Source organism: Gigantopelta aegis, chromosome 10 (assembly GCF_016097555.1).
Source record: "Gigantopelta aegis isolate Gae_Host chromosome 10, Gae_host_genome, whole genome shotgun sequence".
Lineage (NCBI taxonomy): Eukaryota > Metazoa > Mollusca > Gastropoda > Neomphalida > Peltospiridae > Gigantopelta > Gigantopelta aegis.
In genome coordinates, this window is record NC_054708.1 from 79,517,906 (window position 1) to 79,540,295 (window position 22,390).

Sequence of the window (22,390 nt, forward strand, 5' to 3'; positions counted from 1 at the left end):
CTGAACAAGTTCAACAGAGTTGGCATGCAATTAAGACTTCTTCCTTTCTTCTTTTACCGGCCTTGGTGGTGTCGTGGCAGGCCATCGGTCTACAGGCTGGTAGGTACTGGGTTCGGATCCCAGTCGAGGCATGGGATTTTTAATCCAGATACCGACTCCAAACCCTGAGTGAGTGCTCCGCAAGGCTCAATGGGTAGGTGTAAACCACTTGCACCGACCAGTGATCCATAACTGGTTCAACAAAGGCCATGGTTTGTGCTATCCTGCCTGTGGGAAGCACAAATAAAAGATCCCTTGCTGCTAATCGGAAGAGTAGCCCATGTAGTGGCGACAGCGGGTTTCCTCTCAAAATCTGAGTGGTCCTTAACCATATGTCGGACACCATATAACCGTAAATAAAATGTGTTGAGTGCATCGTTAAATAAAACATTTCTTTCTTCTTTTTTTTCCTTTCTTCTTAGACTGTCTAACACAGGTTATTACAGCCTTAACATGGCTGAAACTGTTGGACAAGTGGTGGCAAGCAATTAAGACTTCTTCCTTTCTTCTAACACTATCTAAGACAGGTCATTACATTGTTCCTTTTTTATTTCTCCTTTTCATCCAAATAAGTTGTAGAGAAAACTGTCAACAATTCTTGATCACTGATTAAAGAAGGAAGAGATAAAACACTCATTCTTTCTCGCACACTTTTTCTCATCCTTCACCCCATGTATGTCTCTCTATGTCGGTAAGCTGTGGGTTCTTCCCCCATTCAAACCAGTGACCCATGATTGGTACATCAAGGGTTGTCTAGGATTGTCCAATAGCTGATTATTAATTAATCAATGTGCTCTAGTGGTGTTGTTAAACAAAACAAACTTTAACTCTTTCTCTTTCCTCCCTCTCGCCTTTCAACTATAGAGGAAATTAGTATTTTTCTTTGTTTCGTTGAATAAATAAATAAATAAATAAATAAAGTTATTTTTGTTTAATTTAAATATGACCTAATTTTCACAAACATGATACATTTTTCAACCAAATTATTTGCTTCTGATTAGTATGCCAACAAGTCCAAAATATTGGACCTGAGTACTCGAGGGTCAAACTCTATTCGGACCCGAGTAAAAGATGATACTGAGACTAAGGAATAAAGTCAAATAGCATGGATACCAAATCATGTCATTGTATTGCATTCCACACATTTGACTTTAGTTCTCCTTTCATATCTCATAGTCCTGTAATGTAACTGGCCGTATAAACATATGGCAAAATGATGTAAAATATATAATTAAATGAAAATGCTCTTCCTTGAATGGGTACTACAGGACTCGAGTCTGGCTAGACTCGGCCCGTGTCCAAGTACTTGAGTACCTAATTCTGATAGACTGAAAAGTCATTTTAAAGTAATGCAGATTACTGGTATGCATATTATTATACAGTTAAAACAGAATATTGGATTTCTTTTTCTGTTGCTGATGTATTTGTCTAGGCAAGAAAGAATGTTTTACCAGATTTTAATGGGGGTTTTTATTGCTCTCCTAGGACTGTTCAAAGATCTGCAACTTTCAGCCAAATGTCAAGCTTTTTGTTAATATAATTGCAAGAGTTGCAGTCCAAAAGGGTACATATCGGATTGGTGGTTTATTTTTCTGACACTATGATAAGCAGTTTAAATAATTCATCCTCAAATGGAGTGTATAGTCGTTGCTTTTGTAACCTGTCTCCTGGGCTTGGGCCTGAACCAATGGATACACAGCCATGTTGTAAAATATTCATGCATTGTGTGTGAGCTAACTCTGAAAGAGAAAGAATGTTGCATTACTTTGCTATCCTAAATTCAATTGCCAACTAATTGGTTAAGCGGTGATGCTGATGGCGGTTCAGACAGTTCAGACTTCTCGTAGAAAGCAGCCACATGGCTTGCTCAGCAGAATATTAAGTACTACGACAGATCTCACCACAGTTCAGCCATGTGCAGACAGAATTCAATGATCTTATGGATATTAAAGTAGCAGCATCATGATTTCATGATATATAATGTTTAACTTTTCATGATAAAACCCTCCCCTGTCTTGGACAGAACTCTCTGGTGAAGTCAGCAGTTGTGCCCATGACAGGCGTGCTTGAACAGTTCTCTGATGGAAGCATGCCAAAAAATTACCCACACCCACATGTCAATACCTTTACATTTGCAAAGGCTAAAAATTCAACCATAATGATGAACGTATATTAAGTTAGAGAGTTTGAGAGTTGTTTGTTTGGTGGTTTTTCAATTCACCCATCTTATAAAGGCTGTTCAGGGCCCCATTCCACACGGCGATCTTAGCCCTAAGATCAACTTAAGTGCATAGGGTAGCTATGCGCTTAAGGTAATCTTATGGCTAAGATCACTTCATGGAATGGGGCCCAGGACAGTACATACCATGATCTTTGTTGTATCAGTCATGGTGCACTGGCTGGGATGGAGAAAATCTGATTTCATTTATGGTGGTGAATCCTATGATACTAGACCTCACGGTTTATGGGGAGCTATCAATCACTCTGGCTTCCTCACTGAGACTGGTTCATTTCAGGGAGAGTGGGGTTTTAGCCAGACCTGTCAACCCTCCCGGATTCCGCGGGAGTCTCTCGGTATTTGATCAAATCTCCTTTCTCCTGTGCGGGAGACAGTTTCTCGTTTTAAATGACATTTTTGTAAGTATAAAAAAAAATCGATCCTCTTTTGTCAAAATAACAGAAGGGAAGTAACTCTGCCTTTTTTTCTCATTCGGCAAATGTCGACTACTTTCGGCTTCTGAGAATGTAACAGGCCGAATTGTCCCGACTGTTTAACCTTTGCCGAAGTGAAAATTGTGGGATAGCCTATTTATATTGTTAAAAAAGCACATGGAGTTTATAAAATGACATGTAATTATAATGTTTGTTGTCATCGTAATGGCTACAATGCGTGTTGCCTCTAATTCAACAGGCTGTGTATTGACATTCAGTGTTGCCATATAAAAAAAAAAAAAAACTATCCAATTTAGTTCTAATAACACCTCTGAATTGTAAAATGTCTTCCCACTGGATTACATAATGCAACTATGACGAATCTGAACTGCCAGACTCCGAGTTGACAGCGATACACACGATGCATGTTAAAATCACATGTCACAGCAAGACAACGAAAAGACCAATTAGCTGTATAAACATACTTGTGTCAGTTAATTTTGTATGTTTGTGCAGTAAAATGTTGGTTATAAGGGTACACTTCAAGAAATTATTTTTGTACAATTAAAAAATGTTGTGTTTGACATTGACATAAAGTTACTCACGGAAATGGGTATAATTCCGGTATATTTTACACGATGTCCGTAATGAGGTTTTACTTATGATTAATGAAAATACAATGTTTATTGCATCATTATAATGATTTTAAATAAGTACCACGCCACCGTTCCTCATTATAGTAAAAACTGAATATTAATTTATAAGATTTATATAAATTTGTCTTTGGTACTTAGGTACACTAACCACAAATGATAATGTAACGCAACCTGTAAGGCTGTAAGTGTAATACCGTAAATGTACTAATTAAATTTTGTATTTCTTGTTCATGTTCTTAACATTTTTGGATAATTTTTTTTTTTTTTTTTTAAATATGTATTAAATCATAATAATATTTAAACTTTAAAAAAAAAAAAAAAAAAAAAAAAAAAATTAATAATTTTTTTTTTTTTTTAATGCCAAGATCTAAGGTTAAGAAGTATATATGACATTATAAAGTATTCATATAACTTATTGTAATAATGTTTTTTTTTAAATCTTGCGATTTTGGGTTAAATTGTGTGAATTTAAAAATCTCCTGCTTTTTGACAAAATCTCCTGCTTTTTCAACACACACCTCCTGCTTTCTCTTGTCTAAAGGTTGACAGGTCTGGTTTTAGCTCCCTTTAACAGAATAACTCATAAATGGTTTATGCATATCTTAAGTTTCCAGAGGTCTGTATATACTTATATACAGACAGTGTATCACCAAAATTTGTTTCTCAAATAGATATAGAGCAATGACTATCATGAAATCTAGTGGATATAAACTGACAAAATGGATTGATGTTAACTGACATTATGCAGATCTGTTTGTACAGGACACTGTGGCTATCCATCTCTGTCTTCGGCCATCGATTCCTGTATGTTGGTAAACATTTTTTGTAGCCAACTTGAGGCTAGGAATTGCTGTAATTACCATTACGGCGAGGAGCACAGCCTTTAGTAATCAGAATTGATTCTGTTCACCCCAGTATCTGATCTTGATGTTCAAGTCTGTTTGTTTAGCTCATAAAACCACCTTTTCCCACCATGACTTCAGAGAAATGTTCCCACAGTCCATGGTTGATTTAGGCTAAAAGCTTTTGCTTGCCATGTTGTGATCAAATTTACATTTTTCTTTGTTATACGGTAATGGCCGATTCGTTTATCTGATTCTATATTCAGTATGTGAACATCAAAGATATCTTAAAGTTTGAGGCTGTTGGTACTTGTATGTGTACTCTGCTTGATTTTGGTGTTGCTAAAGCCAAGGATACACCCAAGTAATACTTTAGAGAGGGAGCAAAGTGCAAATGAACCAACTCCTAAAAAAGGCACACCAATAAAATTCGCATTCATGAAATAAAACTTGTAAACAAATTATTTTTAATAGAAGGCATTTGAACTTTTTACGGCGGTTACGGTCTCAGTAGTCTCCCTTTGATCTACCCTTGAAAGCTGTAATATCTCGTATACAGGCCAGTCCCAGTCTCCTTGGTATGACAACTAGATGATCACCAATGGGTGCCAACATTTGGATATTAATATCTGCATGTATCTTACATTATCAATATATTTTATTTTTCAGGAATGCCCAACTGGGATTGTAAATGAAGACACATTTAAGGAAATATATGGCCAGTTCTTCCCTCATGGAGGTAAGCAGCAGCAATATTTATAATTAGTACTGATTTGTTTTCCCAATTCAATAATATTATATTTTATTATGATCAAAACAAGGCTGTATTGTAGATTGTTGGTACACGTCTCGTATTTACATACTGATTCAGTATTTCCCCATGTGTTTGGTGCTTACAGAACAATTTACAATTTCTCAAAACATTGCAAATTTACGTTAGTGACTAGCAGTTACACCTGTTGTACATCGATCTGCATGAGTTTGTTATCTATTTTACTCAGACAATTACCATACACCATGACAGAAGATAGATCAGTGTAAGAAAAAAGAAAAGAAAAATGAAATATGGATATTTCAAACTATATTAGTTGTACTCTTTGTACCAGGAGCTTTTTGTTTTAATTTTTTTAATTAGCAACAGTTGGTGATCAGCTACTACTGTTTGTTAATGTTTTTGAATTGTGTAGCAGTTGGTGAAATTTGCTTTAATGAATCACAGTGTAATACTGAACAAAATGTTCGCGGTTGTAGTTAAATGAACTTTAATTTATAGTCATAGATTTACATTTACATGCAACACTAGACTTGTAATATTTTGCGAAGTTGGACCCTGAGCAGTCTGACTGCAGCTTATTCTTCCGTGTTTATTTACAGATGCCAGTGACTATGCTCATTATGTCTTTAAGACATTCGACCATGATAACAATGGCAGTGTGAGTTTTGAGGTAAGTGTAACTACATTTATAGTGCTCAGAAGATCTTTAAAATATAACACATCAAAAGCTAGTTATATAGAAACCATGAGCTAAATCATTTCCAGTGGATATGAGTGTATTATTCTATTTGTTACAAATCCTGAAAAGTAATGTCTTAAAATAGTTAACAGAGAAACACTAATATAAACCAAAACACTGAACATTAGGTTGGAAATGTGTAGGTTAATGATGTCTTACACACAAACGACATACTAAAATGACGTCATGTGATTATTGTTACTCAGGACACTTGGAAACAGCCAATCATAAGCCTCAGAAGTGAACTCCAACAAATTGATTTCTTACATGAGTGTGTAAGAAACATATACGGTAACACATGTTTGGGGAGGGGGCTGTGGGTGGCATTATAATTATTCTTTTATTTCTGGTGGGTCTGTCATGTCAGTGACCATGCTGAAAGTAAATATCACTCATCCTGCATGCAGCCTTGGTCTATATACAAGAAAAACAATTAAATGAGATGTTTATACTTTACAATTTTAATTAAAACACTGTATTTTGTCTATAAATGTTAATGAATTATTTCATTGTTCTTGCAGGAGTTTGTAATGGGTTTGTCAGTACTATCGCGGGGCAGTCTACAGGACAGGTTACAGTGGGCGTTTAATCTGTACGATATAAACGGAGATGGGATCATCACAAAGGATGAGATGCTCGACATCGTGTCGGCCATTTACGACATGATGGGGCGGTATACAGAGCCCATGATAGACGACAGCTCGGCTAAAGAGCATGTAGAGAGAATATTCAAGGTGAGATACACGGCTAATTGTATGGTCATCTAGTCACTTGTAGAACCTGATAGATGACAGCTAAAGAACATGTAGAGAGTATATTCAAGGTGAGATACACAGCTAATTGTATGGTCATCTAATCACCTGTAGAACCTGATAGATGACAGCTAAAGAACATGTAGAGAGAATATTCCAGGTGAGATACACGGCTAATTGTATGGTCATCTAGTCACCTGTAGAACCTGATAGATGACAGCTAAAGAACATGTAGAGAGAATATTCAAGGTGAGATTCACGGCTAATTGTATGGTCATCTAGTCACCTGTAGAACCTGATAGACGATGGCTAAAGAGCATGTAGAGAGAATAATCAAGGTGAGATACACGGCTAATTGTATGGTCATATAGTCACCTGTAGAACCTCATAGATGACAGCTAAAGAACATGTAGAGAGAATATTCAAGGTGAGACACACAGCTAATTGTATGGTCATCTAGTCACCTGTAGAACCTGATAGACGACAGCTAAAGAACATGTAGAGAGAATATTCAAGGTGAGACACACAGCTAATTGTATGGTCATCTAGTCACCTGTAGAACCTGATAGATGACAGCTTGGTTAAAGAATATGTAGAGAGAATATTCAAGGTGAGATACATGGCTAATTGTATGGTCATCTAGTCACCTGTAGAACCTGATAGATGACAGCTTGGTTCAAGAACATGTAGAGAGAATATTCAAGGTGAGATACATGGCTAATTGTATGGTCATCTAGTCACCTGTAGAACAAACAGAGGAAGGTTCAAGATATTTTGGTGATCCTATATATAACTGGCTTTTTCCATGGTATACATTTTTTGTGGTCTGCAGGATAAAGATAATAATTAGTTAATGACTTAGGATATCAGAAAATGGAAAATCTCAATGTAAATAAGTCAGATGTCTGAAAACATTTGTAATAAGTTATTTTCTTTATTTATTTTCATAATATAATCTAATAATAAATAAATTAGCACACTAATTACATGAGAAGGCATTCTCCTTGATGTTAATTGCTCTGGGAATAACACAATGTTACAACTTGATTTTCTCACACACAAATGTATTAGTTTTTATTAATACGGCCACTTCAAACAAACACCATCCATAGTACCTCAACACAAAACAAGTTAACAAAACCAGTCATACATTAAACAGAAAACATCAGTAGAAATACTCTCTGTAATTAAAGATCAAAAAGAAAAAGCTCTCTATGATAAAACATCAAACAAAATTGCTTCCTGTAATATTAATGCATTCTGCTCTGTACATTATCTCTGTATATTATCTCTGTACATTATCTCTGTACATTATCTCTGTACATTATAATGTATATTATCTCTGTACATTATCTCCGTACATTATAATATATGTTATCTCTGTACATTATAATGTATGTTATCTCTACATTATAATGTATGTTATCTCTGTACATTATAATGTATGTTATCTCTGCACATTATAATATATGTTATCTCTGTACATTATAATGTATGTTATCTCTACATTATAATGTATGTTATCTCTGTACATTATAATGTATATTATCTCTGCACATTATAATGTATATTATTTCTGTACATTATAATGTATATTATATCACTGATTTACAGATACACATTTCTAATTCATATTTTATTAAAGGGCAGATTCCTGAGCATTCATGCAAGACTTGAAATTAATTTTGTTGAGTGCAAAATAGTCTCCCAACTTTTAATCAGGAAATTGAGAAGCACATTTACTCTTGGTGTTAGACTCCTGAATGTTAGATTTATAATGTAACTTTTTTGTTCAGTAGTAATGCTGATGGTTTGAGACAAACATCGGTAAAAACTTATGATTTATATAATACAATGTAGCTTATGGAAATTGTGAATTCTGTAATACAAAAGCTACATGTACTTCGGTGTGATGGGTCAAAGGATCAATTGGCCTCACTGCATGGTGTTAGGGTTTCCTCTCTTTGTCTTCACTATGTGTACCATACAAATAACTGTAGGTTAACAGGAGCTGAGGTGTTATTAAACACATTTTCATTTCCTTTTATTTATTTTCCTTTTTTTATTGGTAAACCCACAGAATAAAATTACATTTAAACCAGGTATTTATAGACAAAACTATCTGTCATTCACTTCAGTTTATTTCCATGCTTCAGGCACGCTGTCCTTGCCTGGCTGTCCAGGGCGGTGAGTTAGTGGTTACTATAATTGTTAGTTCCCATGCAATAACAGAAAGGAAAGGAATATTGGTTTAATGACATCTCAGCACATTTTAAACTATGGCTATTTGCTGCCAATACTTTGTCAAGGGAAAGTGAGAGAGGAAACCTGCTGCTATTGCATGGGCTACATATCATTCCTTTGATGTATCAGTCATGGAGCACTGGTTGGAATGGGAAAAACCCAAGCTCATAGAGTGTAATAGATCCTGTAACCCATCTCAGCTCACACGAGTGCTCTATTGATTAGACTAACTCCCGACTTCCTACATATATGTATTACTTAGTCAGTATGACCTTTCACAACTAGCCACCACCAGCAACTTCCTGACTGTGGCAAGTGGTTTCTATCCGTCTATAATCAACACTTGGGTTCCGGTGAGCAAATACCGCCATGCTTGATCAATCGTTACACGCTTGTAAATAAAGTGAAGATTGTTGCCGGGGACTCTACACATTTGCCTAACCAAGAGATGTTTGTAAACTGCATTGATTTCTTTATTACATTTGAGTCGGGATCCCGCTCCGTCGGTAAAGCCATTGCCTGAGGTGCTTTGGTTGCAGGATCGAATCTCCTTGGTGGACCCATTCTCTGACTGGCTTTTTCACCCCCATCTCAACCAGTGCCCAATGACTGGTATGTGCTGTCATGTCTTTGGTGATGTGCAATTAAATAATCCCTTGGTGCTAATAGAAAAATGTCACAAGTTTCCTCTGAAGAATAGTACAATTATCAAATGTTTGGCATCATTAGCTGATGATTAATTAATCAATGTGCTTCAACTTTCTGAAATCAGATTTCACCACAAAATATTGAGTGCTGGATTTATGACCACTGCACATCTTTTTATATGCAGTCAAGTCTCATACATGAGCAGAATATGACGTGTGCACACAACGACACATCCTGCATTTATTGTAAAAAAATAAATATACACAGATCAAGAAAGTTATATGATACCAAGTGATAAATACGTCCAAGCCTCAAAAGTTTAGTTTTTTATAGTGGGAAACAATCTCTGCTTCTCAGATTTCAAGATGGCAGAAAATGCTAGAAACGAAGATGCATTTTCAGAAATTAGTCTCAAAATTAGACTTGTGGTATAACTTGTTTAAGTGCAATGTGGAAAACATGAGACAAATGAGAATAAAACCACAGGATTTATGTCATCACTTCTGTAAAGCAAGAATTGTCAGTACATCTGAAATACTGTAATAAAAAATAACCTGGATGATTATGAAGTTGCTCACTAGAAAGCATATTGAGCACTTTGAGCAGCATTTGATGCTTGTCCCTGTTAATTTTTAATGGAGCCAAAAATTCAGACCTGAAGCATTTCAATCAGTGCACATGTTTTCTTTTATTTCCACATGATACAGTTGTATGTACATTCATGCACACATATTTGAGCAGCAATATTTTTAGGGTATTTACTTAATGATCTCTAACTAAATATTGATTAATTACATGTTTAATTTTGTATTTCTCTTTGCAGAAAATGGATATGAATAGAGATGGTGTGATATCACTAGAAGAATTTATGGACACATGTAGAAGGGTATGTTGTTATACATGTAATACAAACAAAAACATCTTTGCCAGGACTCCTCCAATAATTATCATCAAACCTAAAATAGCTGATTACTAAATGGAAAATAATTAAATTCTTATCGGAACGAAACACTTCTTGTATTCAAATGTCTTGAGACAGGTGGCTACATGAATTGGGGAATGGAGGGGGAGACTAGCAGATAGTGTGACTAATTTGTTGTTAGATGGACAACAAACTTGTTACAAGTTTTATGAATTTTCTTTCAAAATGCTTTAGCGAAACCCAGTGTGTCATTAAATTAACCAACCAATATACAACAAAATAAAAACTTGTTTTTATAGTTAAAAACATTTCATTGTATTCATTGTAAGTTTTTACTTCATTTTATGATTTTTAAGGTTGGCAGATCTGTAACCTTTGTAATAAAAGAACAGGCTTATCATTGGTATTCTCAGAATATCCTACAAATGTAGCACATTTATTATGGGACAAAAACCCCACTTCCTAGGCTACTTATATTCCAATTGAAATATTTTTTAATTTATACCCATATTTGTTCTATCTTGTAATTAGTTTTTTCTTGGGGTGGGATGTAGCCCAGTAGTAAAGTGCTCGCTTGATGCATAGTCGTTTTGGGATCAATCCCTGCCGGTGGGCCCATTGGGTTATCTGTCGTTGTAAAAGATACCTTGGTTCTAATGGACAAATATATTGGGTTTCCTCTCTAAGACTATGTTTGACATCTAATAGCTGATGATTAATAAATCAATGTGCTCTAGTGGTATTGTTAACATTTTTGGGGTTTTGTTTTGATTTGCAGGATGAAAACATCACCAAAGGAATGGCTATTTTTGACACAGTTCTCTGACAGTCAGCTCTGGCCGGTGAATCAGCGTCAAGCTCTTACAACAACAAAGAAGAACTGGACAATTTGAGCCTCTTGTACATAGACATGTAAAAAATGACAATGTGGGCGTGGCTAAATTGTGATGAACAGATCATCATGCATCCACAGGCCACACCCACCTATGTGAAAAGAAGGCTGGATAATTAGATGATACACATCTGTCTATGATTACAATTCTGGGTTTCATGTTGGATTTTTAAATTTTATTTTAAATTTTTTTTAAAAGTGTACAAGGCTTTCCTGAATATTCAGGGGTTTTTTTTAATCACAGAAAGTATGGAAATTAGTTAGCAAGGGCTATCTGGCACATGGGAATAAAAACAATTTGGTTACTTGCCCTTAACTCAACCAACCTTTTACACACACCTCTCACACACAACATGACTTTGTGGCCTTCCGTGGTGAGTGAAACCTCTCTATACCAACCATTTACAGGACCAATGAAGTAGAAGGTCCGGTTTTAAGAGATGTCCAGTTTAGAGAGGTTATTTTCTGCATTGATATTTGAAATGGGACTATGAAAAACATTGTTTTAATGGAATTATGGTATACAGAGGGTCTGGTTTTGAGAGGTTTCACAGTATCCCTCATATATTATCATGATTATCTGATTTCTAAAAACCACTGGTATGTCAAACAAGTAAACTGGTTGTTAATTTAATACTCCCTCCCACCACCATCACCACCACAACTACAACCACCACAACCACCACCACCACCACCACCACCACCACCACTGGACTGTGATTTTAGAAACCAATTAAAAATAAGATATTTAAAAATTAAACATGATTATTATTAACATATTAGACTGCATGTCTTTTAGCATTCTAATTAAGTTTTGGACTACAAAAATCTGATTTTTGTAGACAATTTCTAAATTGAATAACTAAGTTACGTTTAGCTTACATCCAAATTTTAGACTAAAGCAAATCTGATACAAACAATTTCTGAATTAAATACACATGTACATGTAAATGATTACTATGTTGGACTTAGTTTTTTTTACAGAGTTATAAATAAGGTTTTTACAGGTTAGCTGAGACAATTTCAGAATTAGACAGGTGCATGGATTGACAAAAGGCTCGCTGTGTATAATATCATATATACTGTATGGGTAAACTACCTTATAAGGCCACACATACACCACCATCTTTTGCATGCATTTCAATTAATTTTCTATATCAGAACAAATTCTATGTAACATACTACAATATTGAAAAGAACCACATGTCTGCTGTTTTTAGGAAGTACAGTCACTTGATAACCACCTTGCAAAAAATCAATATAGGTTGAACACAAACATTTTAAGCCTGAGCACGCACCGCCTTATTTTGCTGTTAAGTGGCAGCGTATATGATATGCATGGTTATTATTATTTGGTCATAAAAGTAACAAGTAACTTCAAACCAATGAAATATTTAAATACTACAGATGTTGGTCTACTTATAGTAATCAATAAGATTTGAAAAGGCATTTCTCTCTCATTTTGCTGCATAGCCATTATCATTTAGTAATAAAGATAATAAATAAATATAAACCAATGAGTTATTTAAATACTACAGAGGTCATCTTACTTGTAATCATGGTAAGGAAATATTTGAAAAAACATTTCTGTATTTTGTATTATTTTTACTGAACACTTATTTCCTAAACTGGACTGTGTTCATGAAGCTGCTACACAAAGTAACAGATAATGGTGGTGTGAAACCCTAATACTATGCCAGAGAAGATCTCATTATCTCTCCCCCCCCCCCCCCCCCATTCATTTACCTTGCACCCTACTGTTGCATATACTTTTAAAGTCAACTGCCCAAGGTATAAGTACCTTTTTTTGTTTTACAGAAGATGCTTTTCGAGCTATGACAAACGCTGGTCTGACCAGAAACACATTGAATTTGCCAAAATTATTAAGTAAAAACTACAAGTTGTGAACAATGTGTAATTATATTGTAAAAATCTGTAATAGTAACAATATTTTTGTATACTGCCTGCTAACTATAGGGTCAAAGCCTTTAATACAATTATAATCGTATACCTTACATTTTGTATACTGCAAAGCATTACTGTAAGGTGTTGTGTGTTCATATTTGTACATATTTGTTTGTTTATATTTATTTATTTGTTTATTTATTTATTTGTAAAATAGATAACATATGGGAATTTTAAAGAGCTGATTGGGTGAGTTTGAATTCATTTTCAAATGGGAATGCTATGGTTTTTTCCCCACTTATTTTTCATTTTAAACAATTATTTAATTCTATTTTGTTTTTGTTATATTTTTTGGTCGGCATCCATTTGACATTGATCAGAGGTGTCAATTCTGGCCAAAAAACATTTCTGCTTGAAGAGTTGATGAATATAAATGCTTTGTTTAATTGTAATTCGTGGTGATGTTTAATGGCTTGAATTTCTTCTTCCATTATTTACATCACAGTGGATGTCCCCGCCTTTTTAGCAGAGGGGGTTTGGCAGTATAAGAACAAACCCCCTATCAACAATTTTTTGGTCTTTGTAAAACAAATGTAATATAATAGGTATAAAAATGGAATCCCTTTCAAAGTTCCTGTTGATGCCTTTATAGTGTGTGTGGTTTTTAGCTTCATAACAGACACTGTGGCACCAACCTTGTTATACAATTAATGTACATGTTTAGCTGTATTGTTACTTTTACTTACACACAGATTGAATTACCTAATTCTTATTTTTAGTGAACTTGATCATATTTATTAATAGGTCTGTAACAAGCTTCTGAAAATTATAACAATCCTTTCCTTCACACAAGCCTAGTTCTGTATAACCATTAACCATTTCTTTCTTTTTTTGTCCACACATTGAATTTACAACTTCATTTACATGGTCGCACAGGTTATGCAAAAAACCCAATCCAAATGGTTTTTGTGTAACCCACAAATATTTTATATAAATTTCCAGCTCTCAGAGACCAGTTAGAGTTTCCTAAATAATATGGCACTTTGTATAACAACTGCGTGGTTTTAAAGCACTAACAGCATAGTATTGATAAAACTGTGCTTAAACTTCCATTAAGTAGGTTTTCTTTCTGGAGAGTGGCAGACCTCAGAATGGAGTAAGGAAAGTTTGACAGTGATTGAAGGAAGCAATCACAATCTAGTCTCAGTGCATCCTTTTGACTCGGTGTTATGCAGGGATATGATTTTAAATAGGATAATTATTTTGTTATTCAGATTTACCACCCTTAATTACCCCACTGTTATCTTGTGCCTGATCACTATTTCATCAAGTGATGGATGCGAACATGGAAAACCTATTAATGTGCCCCTATCATCAACACGTTCAGCCACCCCAGCTCTGACATCGCTAGCCTTAATGGTCCTACTGCTATTTTGTGCCTGATAACTATTTCATCAAGTGATGGATACAAATATGGAAAAACTATTGACATGTCTCTATCTTCAGTAGGTTGAGGCATGTCCTCCCGGGGCCTGTTTCTGACATTGCCAGTGACTGGGTCCAGGAGTGGACAAGTAATGATGCAGGTCCCTGTGTTTATATGCCTCGTGGGTGGGTGATGGCTGCAGTAACAGACCCAGGATGATTATAAGGGTAGGTAGAGGAAGAGTGTTTGGATCAGGAAGAGCAAGTTTTAATGGAGAATTTCTGGGATCTAAAAAAATCATTTATTCTGCATATTAATAGCACGTGTCAAATTTGTAGTGACTTCTATCAAATATGGGGGCCAGGGTAGTGGACTGGGTACCATTTGCATATATCACTACATGGCTAGGATTTTTAATAATTTAGGAGTAAAAAAAAGAGTTTATTTTACTAATCTGTGTGAAGAAAGTGAATAATTCAGTTTGCCAAATTGTAAGATGTGAACAGTGTATGATAATATTGATTTATAGAAGCTGTACAGTAACTGTTGTCTTTGTCCCTTGACGATTCACTTACATTCCTTTCATTTCCACACAATTTGGAGTTTGTAGACACTAATACAATTTATAGTGATCTCAGACTAGTCACAGAAACAGAAACTATGTTCGTTCAAATGAGGAGTGTGTTACTGTACTATTTTGGAGGAGGAGTTTGCAATTGTATACATTTAAATTAATTATTTGTTACAGTTTCCATTTAATTGAGGGGTTTGTAAATGTACTAATTTAGAGGAGTCTGCAATTGTACACATTTAAATTAATTATTTGTTACAGTTTCCATTCAATTGAGGGGTTTGTAACTGTACTAATTTAGAGGAAGAATTTGTAACTGTACTCATTTAAATGGAGATTTTGTTCCAGTACATATTAATTTAAATGATGGATTTGTAACTTATAATTTAGAGGAGTTTGTAATTATACTCATTTAAATGGAGAGTTTGTTACTGTATTCAGTTAAATGAAGAGTTTGTAAATATACAGATTTAAATGAGGAGTTTGTTACAGTATAAAGAATTTGTTTTCACATTATTAATATAAGTATAAAATATATATACTTATAAAAAAACATATTTTGAATATTTATTATTTAAAATTTAACATATACAACTGTAAAAATTGAGATGGCTGTATCCCCTTACCAGACATGTATGTGTTTGATAAAGGAGAAATGTTTTTGTTTTTTGACTGAAAAACACATGGTCATAGGAATCATAATAATATTGTTGTCTTAAACATGTGAAGTTTATTATATAAAGTAGGATTTTCTTCTTAAAGGTATTAAAGCACTGATACACATATTTTAAATAGTCTTTAAAGGCTGCACTGTGTGAATCTGGGTTTTGAACCAGTATGAAAACTAATTTTTATTTTAGTAAAATGTGACCGTTGTTGAAGATTGCACAAATAAATTTGAAATGCTCAAAACTATGACATTGTTATGAGTGTGACTACAATATTTTTTGTCTGTCCGTTTTTATCATAATTGGGAAGTTTTTAATCTGAAGCAAAATAATTTGTTTCTATATTTTTTAATTTTTTTTAGTGGACCCTACTTACCAATACACATGCAGGATAGTTTTCAAATGTCTTCTAAACCTAACATAGAAGTAGATATAAAAAGAAAAGAATACACATTGGGTTTCAATTACAAGAAGAATTTTGTAAAAATTAAAAATCAGTTTATTAAGCTCATATACGTGTTAGTCTGCTTCTGTGACTACAAATCTCAATCAGAAGGCCACTTGACACAGTGGTACTGGATTGAATGAAATGATTTACATGTATTACCCACATAAAACAAACAAACAACTAATTTACTAATGGCAGGACTGGTAGTAAGTGTGCTAGTAAAGAAAGGAAAGGAATATTTGTCTAACAACACCCCAGCACATTTTAAATTCAAGTTATTTGGTGGTCGTCTAACATGGGTATTTTGGCTCTTGGTTGAGAAAAGAAACCAAATGCTGCTACTAAGATTACTACTTCCAAAATGATTCAAGGGAACTTATTTGTGTATTTTTCCATAAATAGGACATTACATACCATAACCTTTGGTAAACTACTCATCTGATCATATCCACCAGGTCTGATTTATTATCCACAGGTTTTTATCTGTCTCAGTTCATCCATTTTTATATCAGTAAAATACAGTTAGCTCTGGAAAGACAATTATAGATTGCTATTGTCATTAGAAAATATTGATTATCCTTGCAAAACTGGATATCACAATGTTAGCAGGCTGCACATTTTGGAGGATTTCATACTTTTGTGAATCCCAGATTTGAGGTCAAAAGCATACAATAATGAATTGGAATCCCCAAATATCTGTATTAAATCAGTTCAGGATTCCAGTGGAATCATAATTTATTTATTTATTTTTTTTACCAAATTCCGTGTCTGCATGGTTAGAGATCTGGGCCCTCTTCCACAAAACAATCTTAGCACTAAGATCACCTTAAGAGCATAAGATAGTTATGCACATAAGACGATCTTAGTACTAAGATCACTTTGTGGAACAGAACCCTGGCATATTAATTAAGGGCTACCTATAGCATGAATACTAAGTAGTTCTATGTTAGGTTTAAGACTGTCAGCTCCCCCTTGTATCTTTCATTACCATTAACTCCACTGAGTGTTTGCTATGTGATGTTTCTTATTCTTGGTGATCTTTAAATAAAATATTAAAACTGCTGTATTCAAACCTCTGTAGTTTCTGACTGTTAAAATGGTGTACATATTAATGGTAATTAATGATCACTTAGAATATTTATTTCCTCATTCTTCTTTATAGTAGATCTATACATAGATTTAGTCTGTTAAGAATTAGTGACATGTAAGAAATACCAATCTAAATATACTCAGTTAGAAAAGAAATGTATTGTTCATAATAATACTAAAATGTGTTATTTTTACATGGTGATGTGAAATAAACAGAAAAATACAAATGTTTTGTCATTTGAAGCTAACAGATATTTAAAAGAAAAGAGTATTTGTTTTGTTAATATAATATGTGATCATTTACACTTTGGGGATTATCTAGAGGGTATATATAGAATACTACACTTGGTTTTACTAGATATCATTATCTAGAGGGTATATATAGAATACTACACTTGGTTTTACTAGATATCATTTACACTTTGGGGATTATCTAGAGGGTATATATAGAATACTACACTTGGTTTTACTAGATATCATTTACACTTTGGGGATTATCTAGAGGGTATATATAGAATACTACACTTGGTTTTTACTAGATATCATTTACACTTTGGGGATTATCTAGAGGGTATATATAGAATACTACACTTGGTTTTACTAGATATCATTATCTAGAGGGTATATATAGAATACTACACTTGGTTTTACTAGATATCATTATCTAGAGGGTATATATAGAATACTACACTTGGTTTTACTAGATATCATTATCTAGAGGGTATATATAGAATACTACACTTGGTTTTACTAGATATCATTTGGGGATTATCTAGAGGGTATATATAGAATACTACACTTGGTTTTACTAGATATCATTATCTAGAGGGTATATATAGAATACTACACTTGGTTTTACTAGATATCATTTGGGGATTATCTAGAGGGTATATATAGAATACTACACTTGGTTTTACTAGATATCATTTTTACGAAACAAGTGAACTATCTATGTTGGTATCTGACCAAACGGCAGTGAGGTCAGATACCATGGGAAGTTCACAAGTTTTGTAAAAATGTTGTCTGATGAAAACGAGTGTAGTATTTTATTTATTACCATCAAATAATGTACAATTTGACAATTACTTCCAACATTACCCAACGAGACATGCAAATGCACACAGCCAAAACCAGTTAAGATGATGTCACTTACCAAAATAACATCATTTAGCAACTAATAATGCACCACCAGGTGCATACGAAATTTATACGACATACACAGATGTTCACCAGGTGGGTAATAATTGTATTTATTGACATTTCTTTTGTCACTCAGTATAGATGAAATTATTGTCTTTGACAGTTTATTTGGAAAATGGGGATTTGACCAAATTAATACATGTTTATGAATTATTGTTTTACTTCCCTCCAGGGCTGGGTCTTGAGAAACATAATGATTACAATTAAAAGAATCAGAGCACAGAGATGTATAGAATCTTCTACAGACAACAATGGCAGTTGTAACCTCACAAAGGGCAGTTTTCATATTTTTGTTGCCCCATTAGGCACAAGTCTTCTTCCTAAGAAATTCATAAATGTTGTTTTGCACACATGAATATGATCATGTATTTACTATCAGACAACTATGGAAGACAACTAGATGTTGTTAAAGTTATTAAGACGGTAGGAAGATATGTCACAGAGATGCATGTAGCATATTTTTTTATAACACGTGTGATATATGATAGTTACTGCACCCTTTTGTTTTAGACCATATTGATAATTAATACAGTGATACGCTGGTATGTATATGTTGTTTTATCTGCTTGTTCAAGCACAGATACATGGTCACTTCCTTGTCAATGATTTTTTTTTAAATATTTGATTCTCATGATGTACATTAACATGTTTGAATATACTTTATTCCACAACTTTTTCCATGGATTTATATGATGAATGATGTATTATTGAGCCAGAATAAATGTTAACAATATTTCTTGGTGTTTGTGTTATATTATAGGGTGGAACATAACCCAGTGGTAAACCACTCACCTGGTGCACTGTTGGTCTAGTGTCAATCCCTGTCAGTGGGCATTTTTGGCCATTTCTCATTTCAGCCAATGCACCACGACTGGTTTATCAAAGTTTGTGGTATGTGCTATCCTGCTCGAAACCATAGTGGTATATGAGAATGTTAAAATATATCCACTCCGCTATCCTGTCTGTAGGATGTTGCATGTAAAACATTCCTTGCTACTAATGGAAAAAATATAGTGAGTCTGGTCTCTAAGACTATGTCAAAATTACCAAACTTTTAACATCCAATAGCCGATAGGGTTAAAAAATGATTGTAAATTGAGCAAATGCAGTTAAACCAGTGGCAAATTGTTTGTTTGATGCAAGGACGGTCTAGGATTGATCTTCATCAGTTGACCCATTGAGCTATTTCTCATTCCAGCCAGTCCTCCACAACTGGGTTAATACAGAACCTCACATACGTTGTTTTCACTTCCTATTTATTGCATGAGTTTATTTTGCACAAGAATATATATATACGAGTGTTATGTTCTTGTGCAAAATAAACAAGTAATAAATAGATAGTGAAAACAACGTATGTGACATTCTGTATTTATTACATACCTTCTTTTACTTTTTATAAATTGGTAATGAATTTAACGTCATAAATACGCTTTCTTAAATCTATGATCAATCCTCCCTTCATGGATTTACTTAACATTAAGAATTATACTCTGCGGCAATCTTGTGTAATATGTTTCAAATACGATGCGACATAATTTGTAAATCATATATGACATCAGTAAGAAAACAGCACTAACTCCAGTAAAAATAAAAAGGGAATTCCCCATTTACAAGTTCCGGTCCATATCGCACATGTGTGATAAAAAAAATTTATCGCACAGTTTGAAAATGTCTGTCACTATAGCAAGATTGAATAGGTACCGGTATGAAATAAAGTCTGTGGTATGTACTATCCTGTCTGTAGGATGCTCCATATAAAAGATCCCTTTCTGCTAATTGGAAAGAGTAGCTCATGGTGTGGTGGCAGCAGGTTTCCTCTCATTATCTGTTTGGTCCATAACCATATGTCAGACATATAACGATATTTAAAATGTGTTGAGTGTGTTGTTAAACACAACACTCCTTCCTTCCTTTGGTACAAGCTGTTGTTTTAGCTGTGCTATAGTCTCTGATAATACTTGATAATAATACAACTAATTTCATCTGTCTCCCATCAAATTACATGTAGTAGTAGCTAATTAGTACAGATACATGTATGTCAACTGTGGGATGAGATTTCGAATGGTTAGGAAAGCACTTGTTTGGGGTGTTTGGGTAGGAGGGTCAAATAAAATACATTTACTCTCAACAAACTCATTGTTTCCTTCCATCCCAACCAATGCCTCACGACTGGTATATCAAAGGCCATGGTATGTACTGTCCCATCTGTGGAAAAGTACATACAAAAAATCCCTTACTACTAATGGTGGGAAACAGTAGCAGGTGTCCTCTAAGACTACTAGTATATGTCAGAATTAACGGTTGATGATATAGCTCTAGTGGTGTTAATAATAATAATAAGAAGAAAATAATAAACCTTTGTCAACTGATGAAATGCTCACAGTAAAACCTGCTATTCTTTCCTTGCTAATCTTTCCAGATCTTCTAAAAATCTTCATGGTGTGTGATTTAGCTCAGTTGGTAGAGCGCTTGTTTCACGTGTGATGGGTTGCAGGATCGATCCCCCTTGATGAACTCTCTATGAACGGGTATATCAAAGACTGCTGTATGTACTGTTCCATTTATGGGAAAGTGCATATAAAAGATCCCTTGTTGCTTTATGATAGGATCGAGTAGCCAACATGTGGTAACAACAGGTTTTCTCTCTCTTTTTCTTGATGGTATTGAAATAATAATAATAATACATTTTATTTCAGAGCAGTGATTCATAGAACATACATGATTAAACATCACATACAAAACTGATTACATAGTCACTCTCTGCCTCTGTCTCTGTCTCTCTCTCCTTCTCTCCCTCCCTCCCTCTCTCCCTCCCTCTCCTCTCTCTCTCTCTCTCTCTCTCTCTCTCTCTCTCTCTCTCTCTCTCTCTCTCTCTCTCTCTCTCTCTCTCTCTCTCTCTCTCTCTCTCTCTCTAGGGAATATATATATATATATACTGAACAAAATAAGAAACGTCCGCTAACTTTGCTTGAACATAACTTGATGAAAACAAACCGGGGGAATAATTGTTATATATGCGTTTAAAGAGTGTTCCATGATGCATCGTTTGGTGCAAAAATCATGGCCATAGGTTAACAGAAACTGGGAGAAATATTGACCAAGTGTGGTAGGGGTTAAAAAAAAACCCACCCACTTAATAACGGGTATGACCACCTTTTGAATTGACCACTGCAGTGCATCGCAGGCGCATAGAATTGACTAAAGTGTTGATTTCTGCCTGTGGAATATTGTTCCATTCCTGAATGAGTGCTTGACGAAGTTCGTTGATGTTAGCGGGTGGGTTGGGACGACGCCTCAATCGTCCAGACTATCCCAGACATGCTCAATGGGGTTGAGATCAGGACTTTTAGCGGGCCAGTCATCAATGAAATCGATGTTATTTGTTCTAAGAAAATGTATGAGAGGTGGCATTATCATGCTGAAAAATCGAGATGTTGGCGTTGTTATGGAACAGAGGAATGACGTGATGAGTGAGAATGTCATTGCGGTAACGTTGAGCATTTAAATTGCCATCAATGACGACTAGTGGTGAACGATAACCATGGGCAATAGCTGCCCAGACCATGACACAACCCCCACCCCTGAAACGATCTCGTTCAAGAACACAACAGTCAGCATAGCGTTCATTTCTCCTACGGTAGACGCGCACCCTGCCATCACCACGTTGTAAAGAAAATCTGGATTCTTCCAAAAAAAGAACGGTATTCCAGCGTTGCTGTATCCAACGAGTGTGTACCCGTGCCCAATTAAGACAATGATGTTGCGTTAAAACGCATCCGACATAAGGATGTCGTACATGTAAACTGTTCTCCCGCAGACGATTACGACCAGTTTGCCCACTGATTCGGTTATTATGAAGCCCAGGTGTGTTAGCAGCAGTAGCAGTGGCAGTTTGGAATCGATTGCGCAAATGCGTGTTCAT

The 22,390-nt window shown here is 34.8% G+C and overlaps 1 protein-coding gene across 4 annotated transcripts in view; it reads left to right on the forward strand.

Moving 5' to 3' along the window:
* Window positions 1-19,203, forward strand: part of LOC121383253 (Kv channel-interacting protein 4-like) — a 473,604-nt gene extending 454,401 nt beyond the window's left edge. For all 4 annotated transcript variants that reach the window (XM_041513154.1, XM_041513156.1, XM_041513157.1 and 1 more), the window contains 5 exons: window positions 4,859-4,928; window positions 5,564-5,634; window positions 6,225-6,437; window positions 10,171-10,233; window positions 11,048-19,203. In XM_041513154.1, the coding sequence (XP_041369088.1) occupies window positions 4,859-4,928; window positions 5,564-5,634; window positions 6,225-6,437; window positions 10,171-10,233; window positions 11,048-11,095 (465 nt within the window). In that variant the 3' untranslated portion in view covers window positions 11,096-19,203. The remainder of the gene's footprint in view (window positions 1-4,858; window positions 4,929-5,563; window positions 5,635-6,224; window positions 6,438-10,170; window positions 10,234-11,047) is intronic.
* Window positions 19,204-22,390: the final 3,187 nt, after the last annotated feature.